The sequence below is a fragment of the Asterias amurensis genome, chromosome 2, assembly GCF_032118995.1.
Source record: "Asterias amurensis chromosome 2, ASM3211899v1".
NCBI lineage: Eukaryota > Metazoa > Echinodermata > Asteroidea > Forcipulatida > Asteriidae > Asterias > Asterias amurensis.
Genome location: NC_092649.1, coordinates 26,217,551 through 26,233,344, shown reverse-complemented (window position 1 = coordinate 26,233,344; position 15,794 = coordinate 26,217,551). Strand labels below are relative to the sequence as shown.

General features: G+C 39.5%; 3 protein-coding genes across 3 annotated transcripts; 2 read left to right on the top strand and 1 right to left on the bottom strand.

Annotated features, from left to right (window-relative positions):
- Window positions 1-1,228: 1,228 nt before the first annotated feature.
- LOC139933813 (dol-P-Glc:Glc(2)Man(9)GlcNAc(2)-PP-Dol alpha-1,2-glucosyltransferase-like) lies at window positions 1,229-4,888 on the bottom strand. Its single transcript, XM_071928029.1, has 3 exons — window positions 4,722-4,888; window positions 3,446-3,643; window positions 1,229-2,843 (listed from the first exon to the last, which is right to left on the bottom strand). The coding sequence occupies exons 1-3, from the start codon at window positions 4,884-4,886 to the stop codon at window positions 1,812-1,814; spliced, it is 1,395 nt and encodes a 464-aa protein (XP_071784130.1). The 5' UTR covers window positions 4,887-4,888; the 3' UTR covers window positions 1,229-1,811.
- Window positions 4,889-5,046: 158 nt separating this feature from the next.
- On the top strand, window positions 5,047-10,586 carry LOC139933814 (EKC/KEOPS complex subunit Tprkb-like). Its single transcript, XM_071928030.1, has 4 exons — window positions 5,047-5,211; window positions 6,273-6,398; window positions 7,447-7,620; window positions 8,649-10,586. Exons 1-4 carry the CDS (start codon window positions 5,056-5,058, stop codon window positions 8,733-8,735), a joined length of 543 nt encoding a protein of 180 aa, XP_071784131.1. The 5' UTR covers window positions 5,047-5,055; the 3' UTR covers window positions 8,736-10,586.
- A 1,210-nt stretch (window positions 10,587-11,796) lies between these two features.
- On the top strand, window positions 11,797-15,105 carry LOC139954498 (cilia- and flagella-associated protein 20-like). The gene is made up of 4 exons (XM_071954314.1): window positions 11,797-11,959; window positions 12,851-13,165; window positions 14,033-14,098; window positions 14,603-15,105. The coding sequence occupies exons 1-4, from the start codon at window positions 11,855-11,857 to the stop codon at window positions 14,717-14,719; spliced, it is 603 nt and encodes a 200-aa protein (XP_071810415.1). The 5' UTR covers window positions 11,797-11,854; the 3' UTR covers window positions 14,720-15,105.
- Window positions 15,106-15,794: the final 689 nt, after the last annotated feature.

Genomic DNA, 15,794 nt, shown 5'->3' with positions numbered 1-15,794 from the left:
GCCAGGCTGCAATTCCATATTGTGTGTTAAATGTCAACCCTCCTACCGTCTTCCCATTCAATATCATAAACTGGTTTTGAAAGATAAATGAGCTTTGCCAGGCTGCAATATGATAGCATGTTTTACTAGTCAACCCTCCTACTGTCTTTCCATTCGATATCATCAACTGTGTGGTTTTGAAAGATAAATGAGCTATGCTAGGCTGCAATATGATAGCATGTGTTACCAGTCAACCCTCCTTCTGTCTTCCCATTCATTATCTTCAACTGTGGTTTTGAAAGATAAATGAGCTATGCCAGGCTGTAATTCCATATTGTGTGTTATATGTCAACCCTCCTACTGCCTTCCCATTCAATATCATAAACTGGTTTGGAAAGATAAATGAGCTATGTCGGGCTGCAATACGAAATCATGTGTCAACAGTCAACCCTCCACCGCTTCCCATTAAATATCATCCACTGTGGTTTTGAAAGATAAATGAGCTATGCCAGGCTGCAATTCCATATTGTGTGTTAAATGTCAACCCTCCTACCGTCTTCCCATTCAATATCATAAACTGGTTTTGAAAGATAAATGAGCTTTGCCAGGCTGCAATACGAAATCATGTGTCAACAGTCAACCCTCCTACCGCTTCCCATTAAATATCATCCACTGTGGTTTTGAAAGATAAATGAGCTATGCCAGGCTGCAATTCCATATTGTGTGTTAAATGTCAACCCTCCTACTGTCTTCCCATTCAATATCAATGGCTGTGGTTTTTGAAAGATAAATGAGCTATGCCAGGCTGCAATTCCATATAATGTGTCAACAGTCGACCTCCTACTGTCTTCCCATTCAACATCAACGGCTGTGGTTTTGAAAGATAAATGAGCTGGTTTTGAAAGATAAATGGGCTGCAATTCAATAACAGTCAACCCTCCTACTGTCTTCCCATTCAACATCAACGACTATGGTTTTGAAAGATAAATGAGCTATGCCAGCCTGCAATATGATATCATGTGCTAACAGTCAACCCTCCTACTGTTTTCCCATTTAACATCATCCACTGTAGTTTTGAAAGATGAGCTATGCCAGCCTGTTATATGATATGTGGTGAATGCATGTGTGCACAGCCACAATCATGGGCTACACATTTTGTTATAAAGACACCAAATGAACATAATAATAAAAATAAAGTAACTCTTTTCAGATCTTGTATTTGACAAACTCAAGCACTTTGTATTCATCATTGACACAGATATTGTTTATTGATATATAAATAACATTGAGACATTGATTAACATTCAAATGGGCATTTATCCATCTTAAGACTATCATGACGCAGCGCAACATCAATAAAGGAATGTTTATTGCAGTCCTCATCAGGGAAGAATTGAGGGAAGTTTTGAACAAAGCCAGTGCAGAAAAAGTTTAATATCCTCTTGGAAACTGTTTCACAATTAAGAGTAAACAAGTAAACAATTTTTCACCCCATGATGTTTTTGGTCCAGGATTTTGTTACAAGAAGTTTATTATTTGAGCTCAGACTGGCAGTAATAATGATTAATTGTTTCTGAGACATATATTGGTAATGTGCCTTTTGATGAGCAAATGACACACACAAAATGATCTTGAAAATGAGTTTGTCCTGAAAAAGATCTGTTTGATGTGCTCATTAGTGTTTGACAGGGTTACAATATTCAAGCGGCAATATTATATAGGCGAGACAAGCGCTTAATTAGATCAAAGATCTTGCCTTAATCCAATATTAGTAAACATAGTGAACTAGTTAATCAAAACTTGGTTTCCAATTGTAACAAACATATAGCCAATTACCACATGTATCTCTGCAAGCCCGGGGTTCCCTCCCAGAAAAATGGCCGTTCCATATACAAATACAATGTGACACTGTTTACTACAGCACCTAGCAATAACTCAAGACAGATCTTCCAGTAGGACTGTAACGGCATGTGAATCCTGAACATCAGATAAGGAACGATGAAGTAGCGTAACTCTAACAGCCGCTGGGGCACTGTGACCACAGCTACACAGATAAAGTACACAAGCTTCCATAAGCTGCTGTGTCTGGAGAGGCTGTCCTGCATGCACCAGTTCATGTAGACGACGATTGGGACAATGGCATATTTGATGAGGTCGTGGCGTTGGTACAGACGCCAGATACTGGAGACGTAGTGTCTGTTGTCTGACAGGACGTAGATGTGGACGTACGTCAGGTAGTGCACGGCTAACAGTCCAAGGCAAGTCAGGGCGAGGTTTGTGAAGGGGCGTCTCAGACATGCCTTCAGGAACCTGATTGCACTGTATGGAGAGAGGACGTAGGGCAAGGCGAAGACGGCAGTGAAGATCATGAAGTAGAACAGTTGAGGGACGTTTAAACAGGGCTCATGATTACTCTTGTCTCCGAGCACGATCCCTTTGTTGACGACCAGGAAAGCCATAAACACAAAGGCAACGATGCCGTAGGGCCAGAGGACGAGTATCAAATGACCCAGATTGGATAACTTCAGGATGTACAAAAGGGATTTCTTGATAGATGCGAGGATTGTCTGAATGTCGTTGGGAGCATCGGGACTCTGCTGCTCACTCCTCTCACCCTCCACCTCTTTCACGAACGTCACGCCCGCCGTGAAGACGACCCAGACGATGTTGGACTGGCGGAAGATGACGCAGAGGACTCCCATGATGCCAGCCATCAGATGGTTGCCGTGGAGACTGAAGAGATACATGATGAGGATGAAGAAGGTGGATCCGGGATCGGTGTAGTAGAGGAAGGAGAAGAAATAAAGGACGGGCAGATGAGCGAGGGAGGCTGCTGTCAGTAGCGGCTTGTAGGTTTGAGATGCCTGTGGGAAAAAAAGAAGTACAATTTCATTATTGCAAAATGGAGAACTTGGAGATGGAGTATTCTATTCCAAGTACAGGCCAGGAAAGGGCTAGGGCACCAAGGCATTTTCTCCTTGGTATAGGATACCCCATGAGGAAATTTTATATTTCTACTGGAGGATTTCAAGGGCACCAAGGCAATGACCAAGGCATGGAGGCAATCGCCTTTGTTGGCTCTGTGAAATATCATGCCTGACAGGATTCAAACTGGCCACTCTTATCTAGGTGTACTTATTGGTCTTATAGTGTTTCCACAGGAATCTGAAAGCAGTGAGTATGCAGTGCATTATTAATCCAACACATCGGTGTATGGGTACACAAAATTAGAAAAGATTTAAACAAAGTTGTTGTTTTTCTGCATGCAGTAGGCCGGTTGTTTGTAAAAATAAATTACAGTATTTTTGTAAGTTGTTTACCTACTAGGCAGTCTTGGTACATGTCTCAACCATGCCCCCTGCCCCCCAAAAAACAAAAACAAAACAACAGCAACCAACACCAACCCAATATAGCACATTCATGTTACTAAACCCTAAACGGTTATTAAACCAAAGAGTTTGCCTACCTTGTCATGTTTGTGGAGTCTGACGATCAGAGCGTATAACATGTAGAGGTTACCCACGGCAAAGAGTACGTTTGTAGATCGTAGTACAGTGGTTGTACACACCTCTGACATGTCTACAAGCATCAATTCTGTTATCGGTCTCAGAAGACCAACTGAAGCTAGGTACAGACCAGGCAGGGTAGTGATCATTGGGTCCCACTGGAAGTAAAGAGAATTAGAGAACATAGATCAGGTTTGAGTTTAACCAAGGCAGAGTGACTAGTCAGTGATTACATACAAATACCTCAAAAAGGTTTTACAGTGGTTTACTTGACTTGGCATGATATTGATAAGTTTGTTGTTCATTAAATTAAATGCAGTATTTTACATTACACAACCCCTGTAGTGTAAATTATCTTCCCATCTTCTACTATTTCTTAATTATTATGCAACCAACCTGTGAAAACTTCATTAAATCTGGCGTCTTGATTTCATGCGGTTTTTAAGGGAACACGTTGCCTTGGATCGGACGAGTTGGTCAAAACAAAAGCGTTTGTAACCGTTTTTTATAAAATGCATATGGTTGGAAAGATGTTTTAAAAGTAGAATACAATGATCCACACAAGTTTGCCTCGAAATTGCGTGGTTTTCCTTATACTGTGCGAACTAACATGGTCGGCCATTTATGGGAGTCAAAATTTTGACCCCCATAAATGGCCGACGTGTTAGTCGACGAGGTAAAAGGAAAACCACGCAATTTCGAGGCATGTTTGTGTGGATCATTGTATTCTACTTTTACAACATCTTTCTACCCATATGCATTTTATAAAAAACCGGTTACAAATGCTTTTCAAAGACCAACTCGACCGATCCAAGGCAACGTGTTCCTTTAAGTGAAAACAACACACGGTTTTAAGTGCAAGGTTTACATATTTACAATATTACGTGTATTCCCCAAACTAAGTCTAGAAGAATCCCTAATCCCACCACATATTTCAACTAGTAGTGTAGTAGTATTGCCTTGCCCAAGAATCCATGACTATTTTGATTGAGCAAGCATTGTCATTTATTGATTACAGCCTTAATTCTAAATTTAATAGCAACAAAACAGGTCTGATCAGTCAGTGCCTACTGACTAAAAATATTTTGTAGCACACTGCTGAGTGCTGGTTCAGCCAGTCAGTAGCACACATCTCATATCCAAAGCAGCATTGAGATAGAACACAGCGACAGGTGTCACACTCACACACACATGCACGGTGGGCGGTTAAAAGTGCCCTTAATCTTCGTTAATTACCTCATTGAATGAGCCATTGCAGTATTTTTTGGCTTGTGGCACATGAAAGATCTCATCCATGTAGGGTTGTGGCTGTACTTTGTTGACATGGTAGAACAAAACCGAAGTAAAAGCTAGAAACATCGAGAGGACAACAGCCAGAACAACATTCATGGGCGCCGCCATCTTGGTTTATTGCATGGTACCCTGACCCTCTTTGGAATTTTATCTTTTAACTTGAGAAGGGTAACTGACTATACTCTGCTAAAATTTAAAGGGAAACGTGAGTTCATGAGTTCAACTTGCTAGCAACCGCGCTTTGATTTACAAAGTGAATTCTGCCATTTTTTTTACAATGGTGACTTCTGAGCATGCAGTGAAGTTTGAACTGGAGCTTTTCCCCGGAAGTTCTGTGTATATTGCTCTTTTCAAAGATGTGAAAAATAGTGAGGAACTGAAGAAAAACATCATGGCTGGAGAAATTGATGCAGTTCTGTTGTCTCCAAAAATGGTATGGTAGCCTACCTCCCTGATCTTTATTAATACTAGCCAAATGGTTTGATTTTCAATTGTTTTTTTCCCCCAGAAAAGTTGCTTACTCCACTCATGCATCTCGGCTGAACAAAAAGACATATAAATTGTGTACTTTTGCACCAATGTCGTCTGTACAACTATACAAAATTACACTTTTCTTCACATTTATTATTGTTATAATTACTATAGGCTTATGTACAAACTTACAGTATAAATCGTTAAGTATAGTTTTATTTTAGTGTGTTATTTTACACAACTTTGAAATAAGATAAGCTTGCCAGAACATTTTCACTAGGCATAAAGTAGTAGCATAACTAATGTGTTGTTGTATTTTGTACACATGTTTTTAACTGTAGGCCTACTAACTTTATTTAGTTGTTTTCACCTCCCCCAGCTCCCCCCCCCCCAAAGATATGACTTTAATTAGTACACTACATACAGATGTATGACTTTAATCCTTAACCATTCCCCTTCGCTGATAATGCACAGATGGTTAAAATGTCCAAATTTATTAGTACATTTCTAAAAGTCAACAAGCATCAATGACAAGAATATTAGGCCTATTTCATGATGTGAGTTGAGACTGTTTTTTTTGGGCTAATTCTTGCTTAGCAGAAATTTGTGAAACCATATGTTTTTCTGTTAAAACAGCTCTATGACATTAGCCCTTGGTCTTTGGCAACATGGCAGGGGATGGGTGGGGCACTTAAAGTGACAGTTCCCAATTGCCATACCCCCATACACATGTAGTAAGATTCCTTCTACGGATAGACTTGATTCAAGTCTTAGATTGCGGTTATTTTTCTGCATCTCAGCCACGAAAACGCCCCCCACATTATAAGCTATCACGCGCCCTAACTCGCAATCATTTGATCGTAGGCTAAATGACGAAGAAAGATCACAAGAGGGCGCTGTTTATAGCGGCTATCAGGACGACTAAAAAGCCACGATCAAAGACTTGGAACAAAGTCTATTCTACTGACTGATAGGTTGTAGACTACAAAAAATAACTTTGGTCTGGATTGCTTTTTTATGCAGATTGTAGATCCTTTCCAGCTGATGGTGGCAGCAAATAAAGCTCTACACATCAAGAAAAATGGACTCAAAATGAGCACCAGGAATGTCAACACGGAGGTTCTCTTCAACTTGTCTCCTACAAGAAATGTAAGAATCAAACACAGCTAGGATTCACCCTTAAAGACGCTGGACACTATTGGTAATTGTCAAAGACTAGTCTTCACAATTGGTGTATCTCAACATATGCATAAAATAACAAACCTGTGAAAATTTGAGCTCAATCGGCCGTCAAAGTTGCGAGAGAATAATGGAAGAAATAACACCCTTGTCGCACAAGTTGTACTGCTTTCAGATGCTTGAATTTTACACCTCAGCTGAGGTCTCAAATTAAATTAAAATATTTTAGTGAGAAATTACTTCTTTCTCAAAACATTGATGCTTAAGAGGGAGCTGTTTCTCACAATGTTTTATATTTCAACAGCTCTTCATTACTCATTACCAAGTAAGTTTTTATGCTAACAATTATTTTGAATAATTACCAATAGCAGGGGTCGAAATTGCCACTAGCCCGCTAGCCCGGGACTACCAGATATACAGCTGGGCTACTGATTTTTCTAGTTTGATAGCCCGACGGGCTAGTGGAAAAGTAATGCAAAAATCATTATCACAAACAATAAAGAACTATGTTATTGATGTATTGTAAAGTTTGAGCCGTGACGCGAGACATAATGTGTCTTTCGGGCTACCAAAATCTAATCAGGGCTACTAAAAATTATTGGTCACTAGCCCTGCTGACTACCATGGAAATACACTTAATTTCGACCCCTGAATAGTGTCCAGTGCCTTTATGGGAGATTACTGCAAACATGTTAGAAATGACACGGGGACTGATTGCTACAGGCCTGATGCTTGGTTTTTGAAAGGGCAAGGGCACCTAGGCATATTCTTTTTGGTAGAGGGTACCCTAGGGGAAATTGTAAATTTCTACTGGATCATTTAAAGTGCACCAAGGCAATGACCAGGGGGCATGGAGGCAATCACCCTCATGTTGCCTGTTGAGTGGCTGAACTATTTCATTTTGTAATAAATTGATGTATAAGGATCCATGCTCGCTAATTTGAGTTGTTGTTGTTATTTCTCCATCTCTCATATCAGTGCATCTAGTTTGAGTTGTTGTTATTTCTCCATCTCTCAGATCAGTGCATCTTTCAAGAGGTTCGGCCTTTCTAAGGAGGATTCAGGTCTTGTTGTTGTCACTCTTGAGGATGACGCAGGGGAGAAGGTAAATGCTGTGGAGAGACTGGTTCAAGGTGATATTGTACCCCTGGATGAACTCAGTAACTTCAATGACTACAGTCTCATTAAGCAGGTAAGATTAAGTAGGATTTGAAACTTTGCATGGTGGAGATAAGATATAGAAGAGTTTGCGGTAACACCATGTAATAACAATCTCTAAATGAGTTGGGGTGGTTCTGAAAAGGTAAGATTAAAAAAAAAAACATAAACCAGGGATCAATTTCTCAATAATAATAATAACAATAATAACAACTAGTTTTTATGTAGCGCTTTCACACCCGAATGGCGTCTCAGAGCGCTTCGAACTGTATTACCCCTGGTCACTGGGCCAATAATTTATTCCTTAAACCATCTCAGCTCTCTGGGGAGTATATACAGCCTGTGCAACGATGCGTTACTAAGCTAAATCAATCACAAGAACCATCTCTGCCCTCACAGGTACCCATTTACCCCTAGTTGGAGAGAAATAATTATTTGTGTCTTGCTCAAGGACACAATTGCTTGACCGGATTCGAACCCACACTCTGCTCAACAGAAACACCAGAGCTTGAGTTCACAATTTGATTTGGTATCGTGCCTAATCACCATTGAAGCGAAATAACCAAACATGGCATGAGAGACAAATCATCAAATGGTCCTCATTGGGATTTGAACCCAAGACCCCTGACACTCCGGACAGATGCTCTATCAACTGAGCTGTGAGGCACATCGGAATACTCCATCAGGTTTTCCCTAAGATATGATGTTCACCCTTCTTGTAGTGCCCTGTTTGAACCCTAACACCCTAACCCTTCCATTACCCTCTCTCCATTGTCGCTTAACACCAAATTGTTTAAACCTGGATACATTTGAATGCCCCCTGCTAACACATAGGATTCAAACTGCCTCTAGCCACTGGGCTACCTCGGTGATCTAGTTGTAAGACATCTGCTCTAGCAATGCAAAGGTCATGGGTTCGAACCCCACTTGAGTGATTTGCCTGTTAGTTTTTTCACAGAATTCAGGAAAGCACTTTATACAGTTCTTTGTATACATTTGTGTAAGTGTATATTATAACAAATTATATTTTAAAACTCTTGTTTTTTGTTTCCATTTCTTCAGGTTTACAAGGTGGATGAAGAGGAGCTAGGTGTGTGTTCTCTCCTCGATGCGGTTGTTAGCAGAATGGCAACCAAGGACGCATTATGAAACATACTCTTGGCACTATTAGTAACTTTGACATGAGTTGAAGAGTCATGAATGTAAGGCAGTATCATTATATATTTTCATTTAGTGATACTATGAATGGAACTGTCTGTAGCAGCTTCCAGCATCAGATAAGGCCCTGCCAGTGCCGTGCAGTTTTTTGTTAGTTTTTTTTTTAAATATTTTTAGATTTTACAATTTTGTTTCTACAAAAGACAACTATTGGTAAGACACTGCTCTAGAATAGACCTTTCCCATGGAATATGTAAATTGCACATAGCGCTTGCGCACTAACGTTTTGGTTGGCAAAATGAGGGAACGTCGCGTTGTTTTGTACACGGCTAATGGGTGCGTGACGCAGACGCGATTGCTTAGTGCACAACTCTATGGTGTTTGCCAACCAACAGGGTCTGTACGCATGCGTGAATGTAATTAGCATATTTCATGGGAAGGGTCCATTGCAAAGCTTGTGGGTTAAATCCCACGCGAATAATATGCCTGTGATTTTTTCACAGAGCTCAGGAAAGTACCGTGTGTACAGTGCTAACACACATCAGTGTATAAATGGGTGAAACCAAAATTAGTATTCTTTATCCCTGATGTAAATTTCCATCTATTAAATACAAGTATTGTTGCCCATAGTAGGCTAAAGGTGTACTGTCATTGTCTAGGGTGTCCGTCCTGTCCAGCCAGCCGGCTGGTCTTCCGACTGAGAACTTTCAGCGCCAGACTGTAAACCCAGTAAGAAGTGAAATTAGAGGGAAGATCCCCTTGCGAAGAAAAGTTGGTATTGCTTAGGGGTCAAAAGGTCAAATGTCAAGGTCACAGTGGTGAGTTATACCTGAATGGTTTTTGCATCTGTCTCAAGTTCTGATGATTGAATCATCTAGAGTGTGGGTTTGACTTCCAGTCATGGCACTTGTGTCTTTGAGCAAGGCACTTAACCATAATTGTTTCCCTTAACCTAGGTGTATAAATGGGAACATGAGAGGGTTGAGAAAGTATTGTGTTGGATTAACCCTAGCCATCAGTGCAAATTTAAGCAGCTAGGGGCTGTATGCACCAGGAATTTCATCTTGAGAAGGCAAGGCCATTTTCATTTTGCAAAGGGTACTTCCATTGGAAAATCTTAAAGTCTATGGAAATCTTTTAAAGTGGCACCACGACCAAGACCAGGGCAGCACATCCGTGGCCTTCGTGAAATTCCAGGCCTGCTCCCCAGGGAGATGAGAAAGTTTGAGGGAATGGTCTCAGTATGCCCGATGAACTGGAATCATAATGTTGTTGGAAAGTGCCTTGATCTAGCTACTTGGATATGGACACTGTATAAGAGCAAATTATTGTTTGATGTAGGAGGACAACAGTTTTCAAAAATGAGTTAACTACTTCAGATGACATCTTGATACTTCAAGTTTATTTTATGAGTATTTGCATTTGTTGTGTTGTACAGTGTAAAAGACCTTGGTAAAGATCTGATCTTTCTCTTTCCAATGATGGTACCCTATGACGAAATCGTAAATTTCTATTGGCTCATTTCAAGGGCACCAAGGCAATGAACAGGGGGCATGGAGGCAATCGCCTTTGTTGCCTCTGTGAAGTATCTAGCCTGGGTATGGAGGGGGAACATGGACAAAACTACAGTTTTTTTTTTATAAAATGGTTGTTGTGCTCTGGCTTGAGTGCGTTTTGTGTGTTTTCTTGGGCAACTAAAGTCTCTAGAGCAGGTATAGTGCAAAGCTGACTTAAGTCGCCGTTGAGGCTAAATTGGCTATTACATGGTTTTTGCCTTATTTTAGGGTTTTATTTTATGTTGCAGACTGAGGTGATATTGAAATAAAAGTAAATACTAAGAAATTTGGAATCCTGCATGGCTTGATGTTTATGTGTACGTGTTGGTTGCATAAATACAAAGAGTAAGTTAGGTATCATAATTTTGTTAATATATTTTTATCGACTAGCTATGGACTAATGAAGGAGCAAGATAATTTTTTCATATATTCATTGTTTTTTTCCCCGTTACTTTTTACTTATTCATAATGTTTGTACATTGATTGATTGGTTATTTTCTGGTAATTAAAAAGGCTTTCAGGGACAATCATGTGATTATAATCTTTCTACCGATTTCTCCTATAAATTTTTAGTCACTGATTGTCACCTACAGGCATGTCCCTTGGAAAAGAGTAGGAATATTTTATAGTACAAAGACTGACCTATCAATATCATGTACACATTTCATTACAATGTTTCTTATTTTCCCAATGGCAAAATAAATCGGAAATCAGACTCTATGAAGAATAGCATGCCTGCACCTACACGTTTTAGGTCATTTCTTACTGTACTTAATACACCATGCAAAGCTTCAAGTCTTACTTTTTTATTGTCTAAGACTTGTTTATGTTTATTTATTTATTCAGTTATTCCTTCATACTTTTTTAATTTATACTGGCCTATAGGGATTTTTGTAGCATTCCTCTCGAAGGTGATGAAAGCATTGCGAGACTGATATAAACTTGGCCCTTAAAATAACCCCACAACTTTTTACATTATTCAGGTATCTAAAATAGGTGTCTACCTTGTCTGCCCCCCCCCCCCCCTCCCCCCACCACCACCACCACTACCGACACACACCTTGCTAGCTGAGCAAAACCTTTGTGTGACGAACCAATAATTTGCAATGAACCTTGGGAAATATTCTGTTACAAAAACACATGGTAATATCTTAATTAATTTTGAATGCACCATGTGCGTAGCATAGGAATGAAGCTCGTGTGCGTCATATTTTGTTTAATTTATTCATGACATTTCTAACAAAAGCCTGCTCCTCTATTACATATTCAGCAGGTATTTTCGCGCGCACCCCCATTCACACTACCTGTCTTTGACTTCTTGCCGATACAGACCTAAAACACAATAGGTAATTGTTGTATGAGGCGAGTGGTTGATTCGATCTTCGTTTAGCTACAGCAGGAATATTATTTTGCAAAACTTCTAAGATGGACTGGGTAGACGAAAACAAATAATTCCTCGTTATTTTTTGAGGAATAGTATTACATGCAAAGGAACTTTTGCTTGTGATAGCGGAGTAGAAGAAATAGGGAATTTTATAATAATTATCTACAGTAATGTCCAGCTCGGAAACCAACATGTTTAAAGACTCGTTTCAAGGTGGTTTTTTGTCAATACTGTACGGAATCGGAAGTAAACCTCTGCAGATCTGGAGCAAGGAGGTAAGCTGTGCTCATTATAATTTTTATTTTAAATTGTATAGTGTTTTTTTACCAGGAAGATGTTCACGTCATGATTTGACAGTTTACCGTTGCCATGACAGAATTGTTATCTCCCTGTCTACCGTTGAGCCATTTTACTGTAATTATGATTATTAATATTTTTGGACACGTTGCTATGGCAACCTTTCTGCAGTAATCATGGTCGGCTGATCGACCTGTTCCATCATGCTTATTAGTCTACTCACTCATCCGTGAGGCGAATTCTATTCATTAAAAATAATAAAAATGAAATTAAATCCTGTCATCTTTTCCAGTACAATTATGCGAGTTAGTTTCAGGCGAATATTAACAAGTACTTTTTGCAATGGTTCGAGCTACATAAGGAGTTTGTAGGTTGAAACGGGGGGAGGGGGGGGGTTACGAGTTGTAATGATAGTAGTTGGTGAGCATGTTTTGTTTTTTGGGTTTTTTTTAGGCCAAGGGCTATATTTTATTTGTACTATAAATGGCCGGTAGAAAACAACTGTCCCTTACGCAGATCATTTTGTTTTCTTCTGGGTTTACAGGCCAAAGCAGCGCTTTAATTTGAAGGCCTTTTGTACTATCATTCATTTTGTCTCTGCATTTTGGCACTCTCGACATTACCCTAGAAAGTTACATTTAAGGGGGAGTAGCTTAATACCGTTGTATTTTGACAGAGTAAATTCAATCCTTTTCTCTAGTGTTAAATAAACACATGCACCCGTATTATACTACGCAAAGCCTTGTCAGTTCGGTAGGAAGTTTTGAATTAATTATTTGACTTATTTGGCTTATTTTGATTGTGGCAACCAACAACATTGAGCAGGTATACGACTGTTATATGCAAATTGTCTTTTTCTGTTTTTGCAGGTCAAGAACGGCCACGTGGAAAGAGTGACAGACAACGACATTCAGTCATACGTCATTGAAATCGTGGGCACAAACGTCTGCACAACGTACATCACATGCCCGAGTGACCCCAAGAAGACCCTAGGTATCAAACTGCCATTTTTGGTGATGATCATCAAAAATCTCAAGAAATATTTCACATTCGAGGTGCAAGTGCTGGATGATAACAACGTGAAGAGACGATTCCGGGCCAGCAATTACCAGAGTATGACTAGGGTTAAACCATTCGTCTGTACCATGCCTATGAGGTTGGATAAAGGATGGAACCAGATTCAGGTTGGTTTGAAGAGAGCAACACAGTAGGGCTTGTCTTGAAATCACACTATAACAAGCATTATGAGAGGACTATATAGTTGAAATTTAAAACCCAAACTAAGTCATGGCAGATTTTGTTTTGTTTTCCAAAAGTGCAATGTGCCGGAGGAAAGTGTCCTTTATAGCCAAGACTGGACCATTCCAATGATTTGTATAACTCTTGGGGTTACTCCCGCACTTATGAAGTGTTTTTAAAATTACCAAGCAAAAGCACGTGCACGAATAAAAACAACGAAAACACTGAGGCTAGAAAGGCCTTGAGCCTGTATGGAACTACTCTAAGCCTTAAAGGGAAGGTGCACGGTTTGTAATTGTCAAAGACCAGTCTTCTCACTTGGTGTATCCCATCATAACCATAAAATAACAAGCCTGTGAAAATTTGGGCTCAAAATTTATCATCGAAGTTGCGCGAAAATGGTGAAAGAAAAAACACCCTTGTTGGACGAATTTGTATGCTTTCAGATAAGAATAAAAGACTCTTTCTCAAAAACTACGTTACTTCAGAGGGATTCGTTTCCCACAATGTTTTATACTATCAACAGCTCTCCAATGCTCTTTACCAAGTCAGTTATTAAGTTAATATTTGTTTTGAGTAATTACCAAACGTGTACCTTCCCTTTAACTGAGTGATTTTCTTTTAATTATAAAAACTCGATTGCCTGCAAGTGATGACTTGTACAAGAAAACATTGAGTGTTTATAATTATTCATCATTGCGACTTACTTAGTGCGACATGGGAATAATTGATGGTGACAAGTCAAAGGGTAATCATGAATAATTTCCACTAAACCTATAATGTACCATTGTTTACTCTCTTTTTTCATGCAGTTTAACTTATCAGACTTTACCAAGCGGGCATACGGCACGAACTACAAAGAGACCCTTAGAGTACAGGTGAGCACAAAATAATTATTGTCTGTATTTTTAATCAATGTTTCATTTCAAGGAGTGATGGTAGCCTTTTGCAAGGTTTAAGGCCTATGTCAACGCGGAAGAATGCACATTCGGAGAAACGTTTCATGCAGAAACGTCTCTCAAATTGAAATGTTTTTGGATGCCTCCCCTTCTCAAAATATTGTTGACTATTATCAATCTGCAGTGCTTCGGATCTTTTCTTACCGATGGAGTTTTCTCTTAATGTTTTAGAAATTCACTATATATCGTACACCATAACCTACATTATGATTTTGTCACAATAGTTTCGTCTGATTGGAGTGAATTTCAGTCAAAAATTTGAGAGCGGTCATTCAGTTTTGGAGTAATTACCATTTAAATACCAATTGCATTTAAGTTTGTGGATTGCATCCCATAACTTCGGAATCCAGCTATAAACTCGCATTGTTGATTGTAAAGTTATTAATTCATTTGTTCACACTGTTTTGCATTTTTTCTGTATAGATCCATGCCAACTGTCGAACTCGCCGTGTGTATTTCACAGACCGGCTGTATTCTGAGGACGAACTGCCCAAAGAGTTCAAGCTCTATCTACCTGCCTGCAAAGGCACTCCAAAATAAACTCGGGTATCAACCCTTGGTGTGATCCCTGGCCACACGGCAGTAATACAGGTTGCATGGCTTCTGACTGACACCCCTCTGAACAAATAAAACAATATGGACAAAAATATATGGAGATCGTCAACTTAAGGCTCATTGGTAAAGCTAGCAGGGCCATGTAAAAATTGCTCCTTGGTTGGTTGTAGAGCGCCTGCACGTTAATTCGGAGGACGTTGGTTCAAACCGCGCTTTAGTAAATTAATATTTGTCTTTGTTCAATCCCAGAAGTTGATATCGCCGAATCATTTTTACTTTTCTACTTGTAAAATGAAAACGATAAGAAGCAAGCACCGTTTTGCTATTGGAGCTTACAAAAAAAAACATTCTATCTATTTGATCATGGTATAAAGTTATTTTCTGCCCGTTTTGTTTCTTCAGTATTTTTGTGTTTTTTGTTTTGTTTTCATGTTTGGTGTCGGTATGTGGCGAGCTGTTCCATGAACAAAATAATTATTTCAATAAAACGGTAGGCCTATACAGTTATTGTTGCGTGGCCATTCAATAATAATAAAAAATACGCGGTCTGTTTGATTTTTTTAGTGCAATTCTTATAATTCGTTGATTTTTTGTTTAATTTGTTATGTACGGACATGCGCTCAAGTTGAAGTTTGTAACCAAATCGGTTTCACCCTAGTATCACCACTGGATGTGTGATGAGCATCATCGTGATACAGAATCATCATCATCGATTGACTAGGCCTACTCACTTGTGACTGACAAATGTAGCCTACAAACGGACTGTAACTATGGTTTTTAATTTAGAAAACGAACCAAGTCCTTTGTGTACGACAGACAACAATGACAAGAGATGTTTTTGATAGTTGGGGGGGGGGGGGGCTGGGGGCGTCAGGCGAGCTCTGGGATTTTTAGCTTGTGGGTGTGGTCAGACGGTCCGTGGGGCCGGGACAAGACCCCAATGAGATACCCCGATTATACGGCAAACTGTGAACAAATTCCGTATGATAGAACCACCGCTTTTTTTTTTTTTTACATTATCAACCTCCTGGGTCTATGTTTATTTCTGGAATAAGGGGGG

Coding starts and splice junctions, on each gene's coding strand:
- LOC139933813 (XM_071928029.1), bottom strand. CDS start 4,886: ATGGCGGCGCCCATGAATGTTGTTCTGGCTGTTGTCCTCTCGATGTTT. Junction 3,644..4,721: donor GCAATGGCTCATTCAATGAG/GTAATTAACGAA, acceptor CTTTACTTCCAG/TGGGACCCAATGATCACTAC. Junction 2,844..3,445: donor GACTCCACAAACATGACAAG/GTAGGCAAACTC, acceptor TTTTTCCCACAG/GCATCTCAAACCTACAAGCC.
- LOC139933814 (XM_071928030.1), top strand. CDS start 5,056: ATGGTGACTTCTGAGCATGCAGTGAAGTTTGAACTGGAGCTTTTCCCC. Junction 5,212..6,272: donor TTCTGTTGTCTCCAAAAATG/GTATGGTAGCCT, acceptor TTTTTTATGCAG/ATTGTAGATCCTTTCCAGCT. Junction 7,621..8,648: donor ACTACAGTCTCATTAAGCAG/GTAAGATTAAGT, acceptor CCATTTCTTCAG/GTTTACAAGGTGGATGAAGA.
- LOC139954498 (XM_071954314.1), top strand. CDS start 11,855: ATGTCCAGCTCGGAAACCAACATGTTTAAAGACTCGTTTCAAGGTGGT. Junction 13,166..14,032: donor AAGGATGGAACCAGATTCAG/GTTGGTTTGAAG, acceptor TTTTTCATGCAG/TTTAACTTATCAGACTTTAC. Junction 14,099..14,602: donor AAGAGACCCTTAGAGTACAG/GTGAGCACAAAA, acceptor TTTTCTGTATAG/ATCCATGCCAACTGTCGAAC.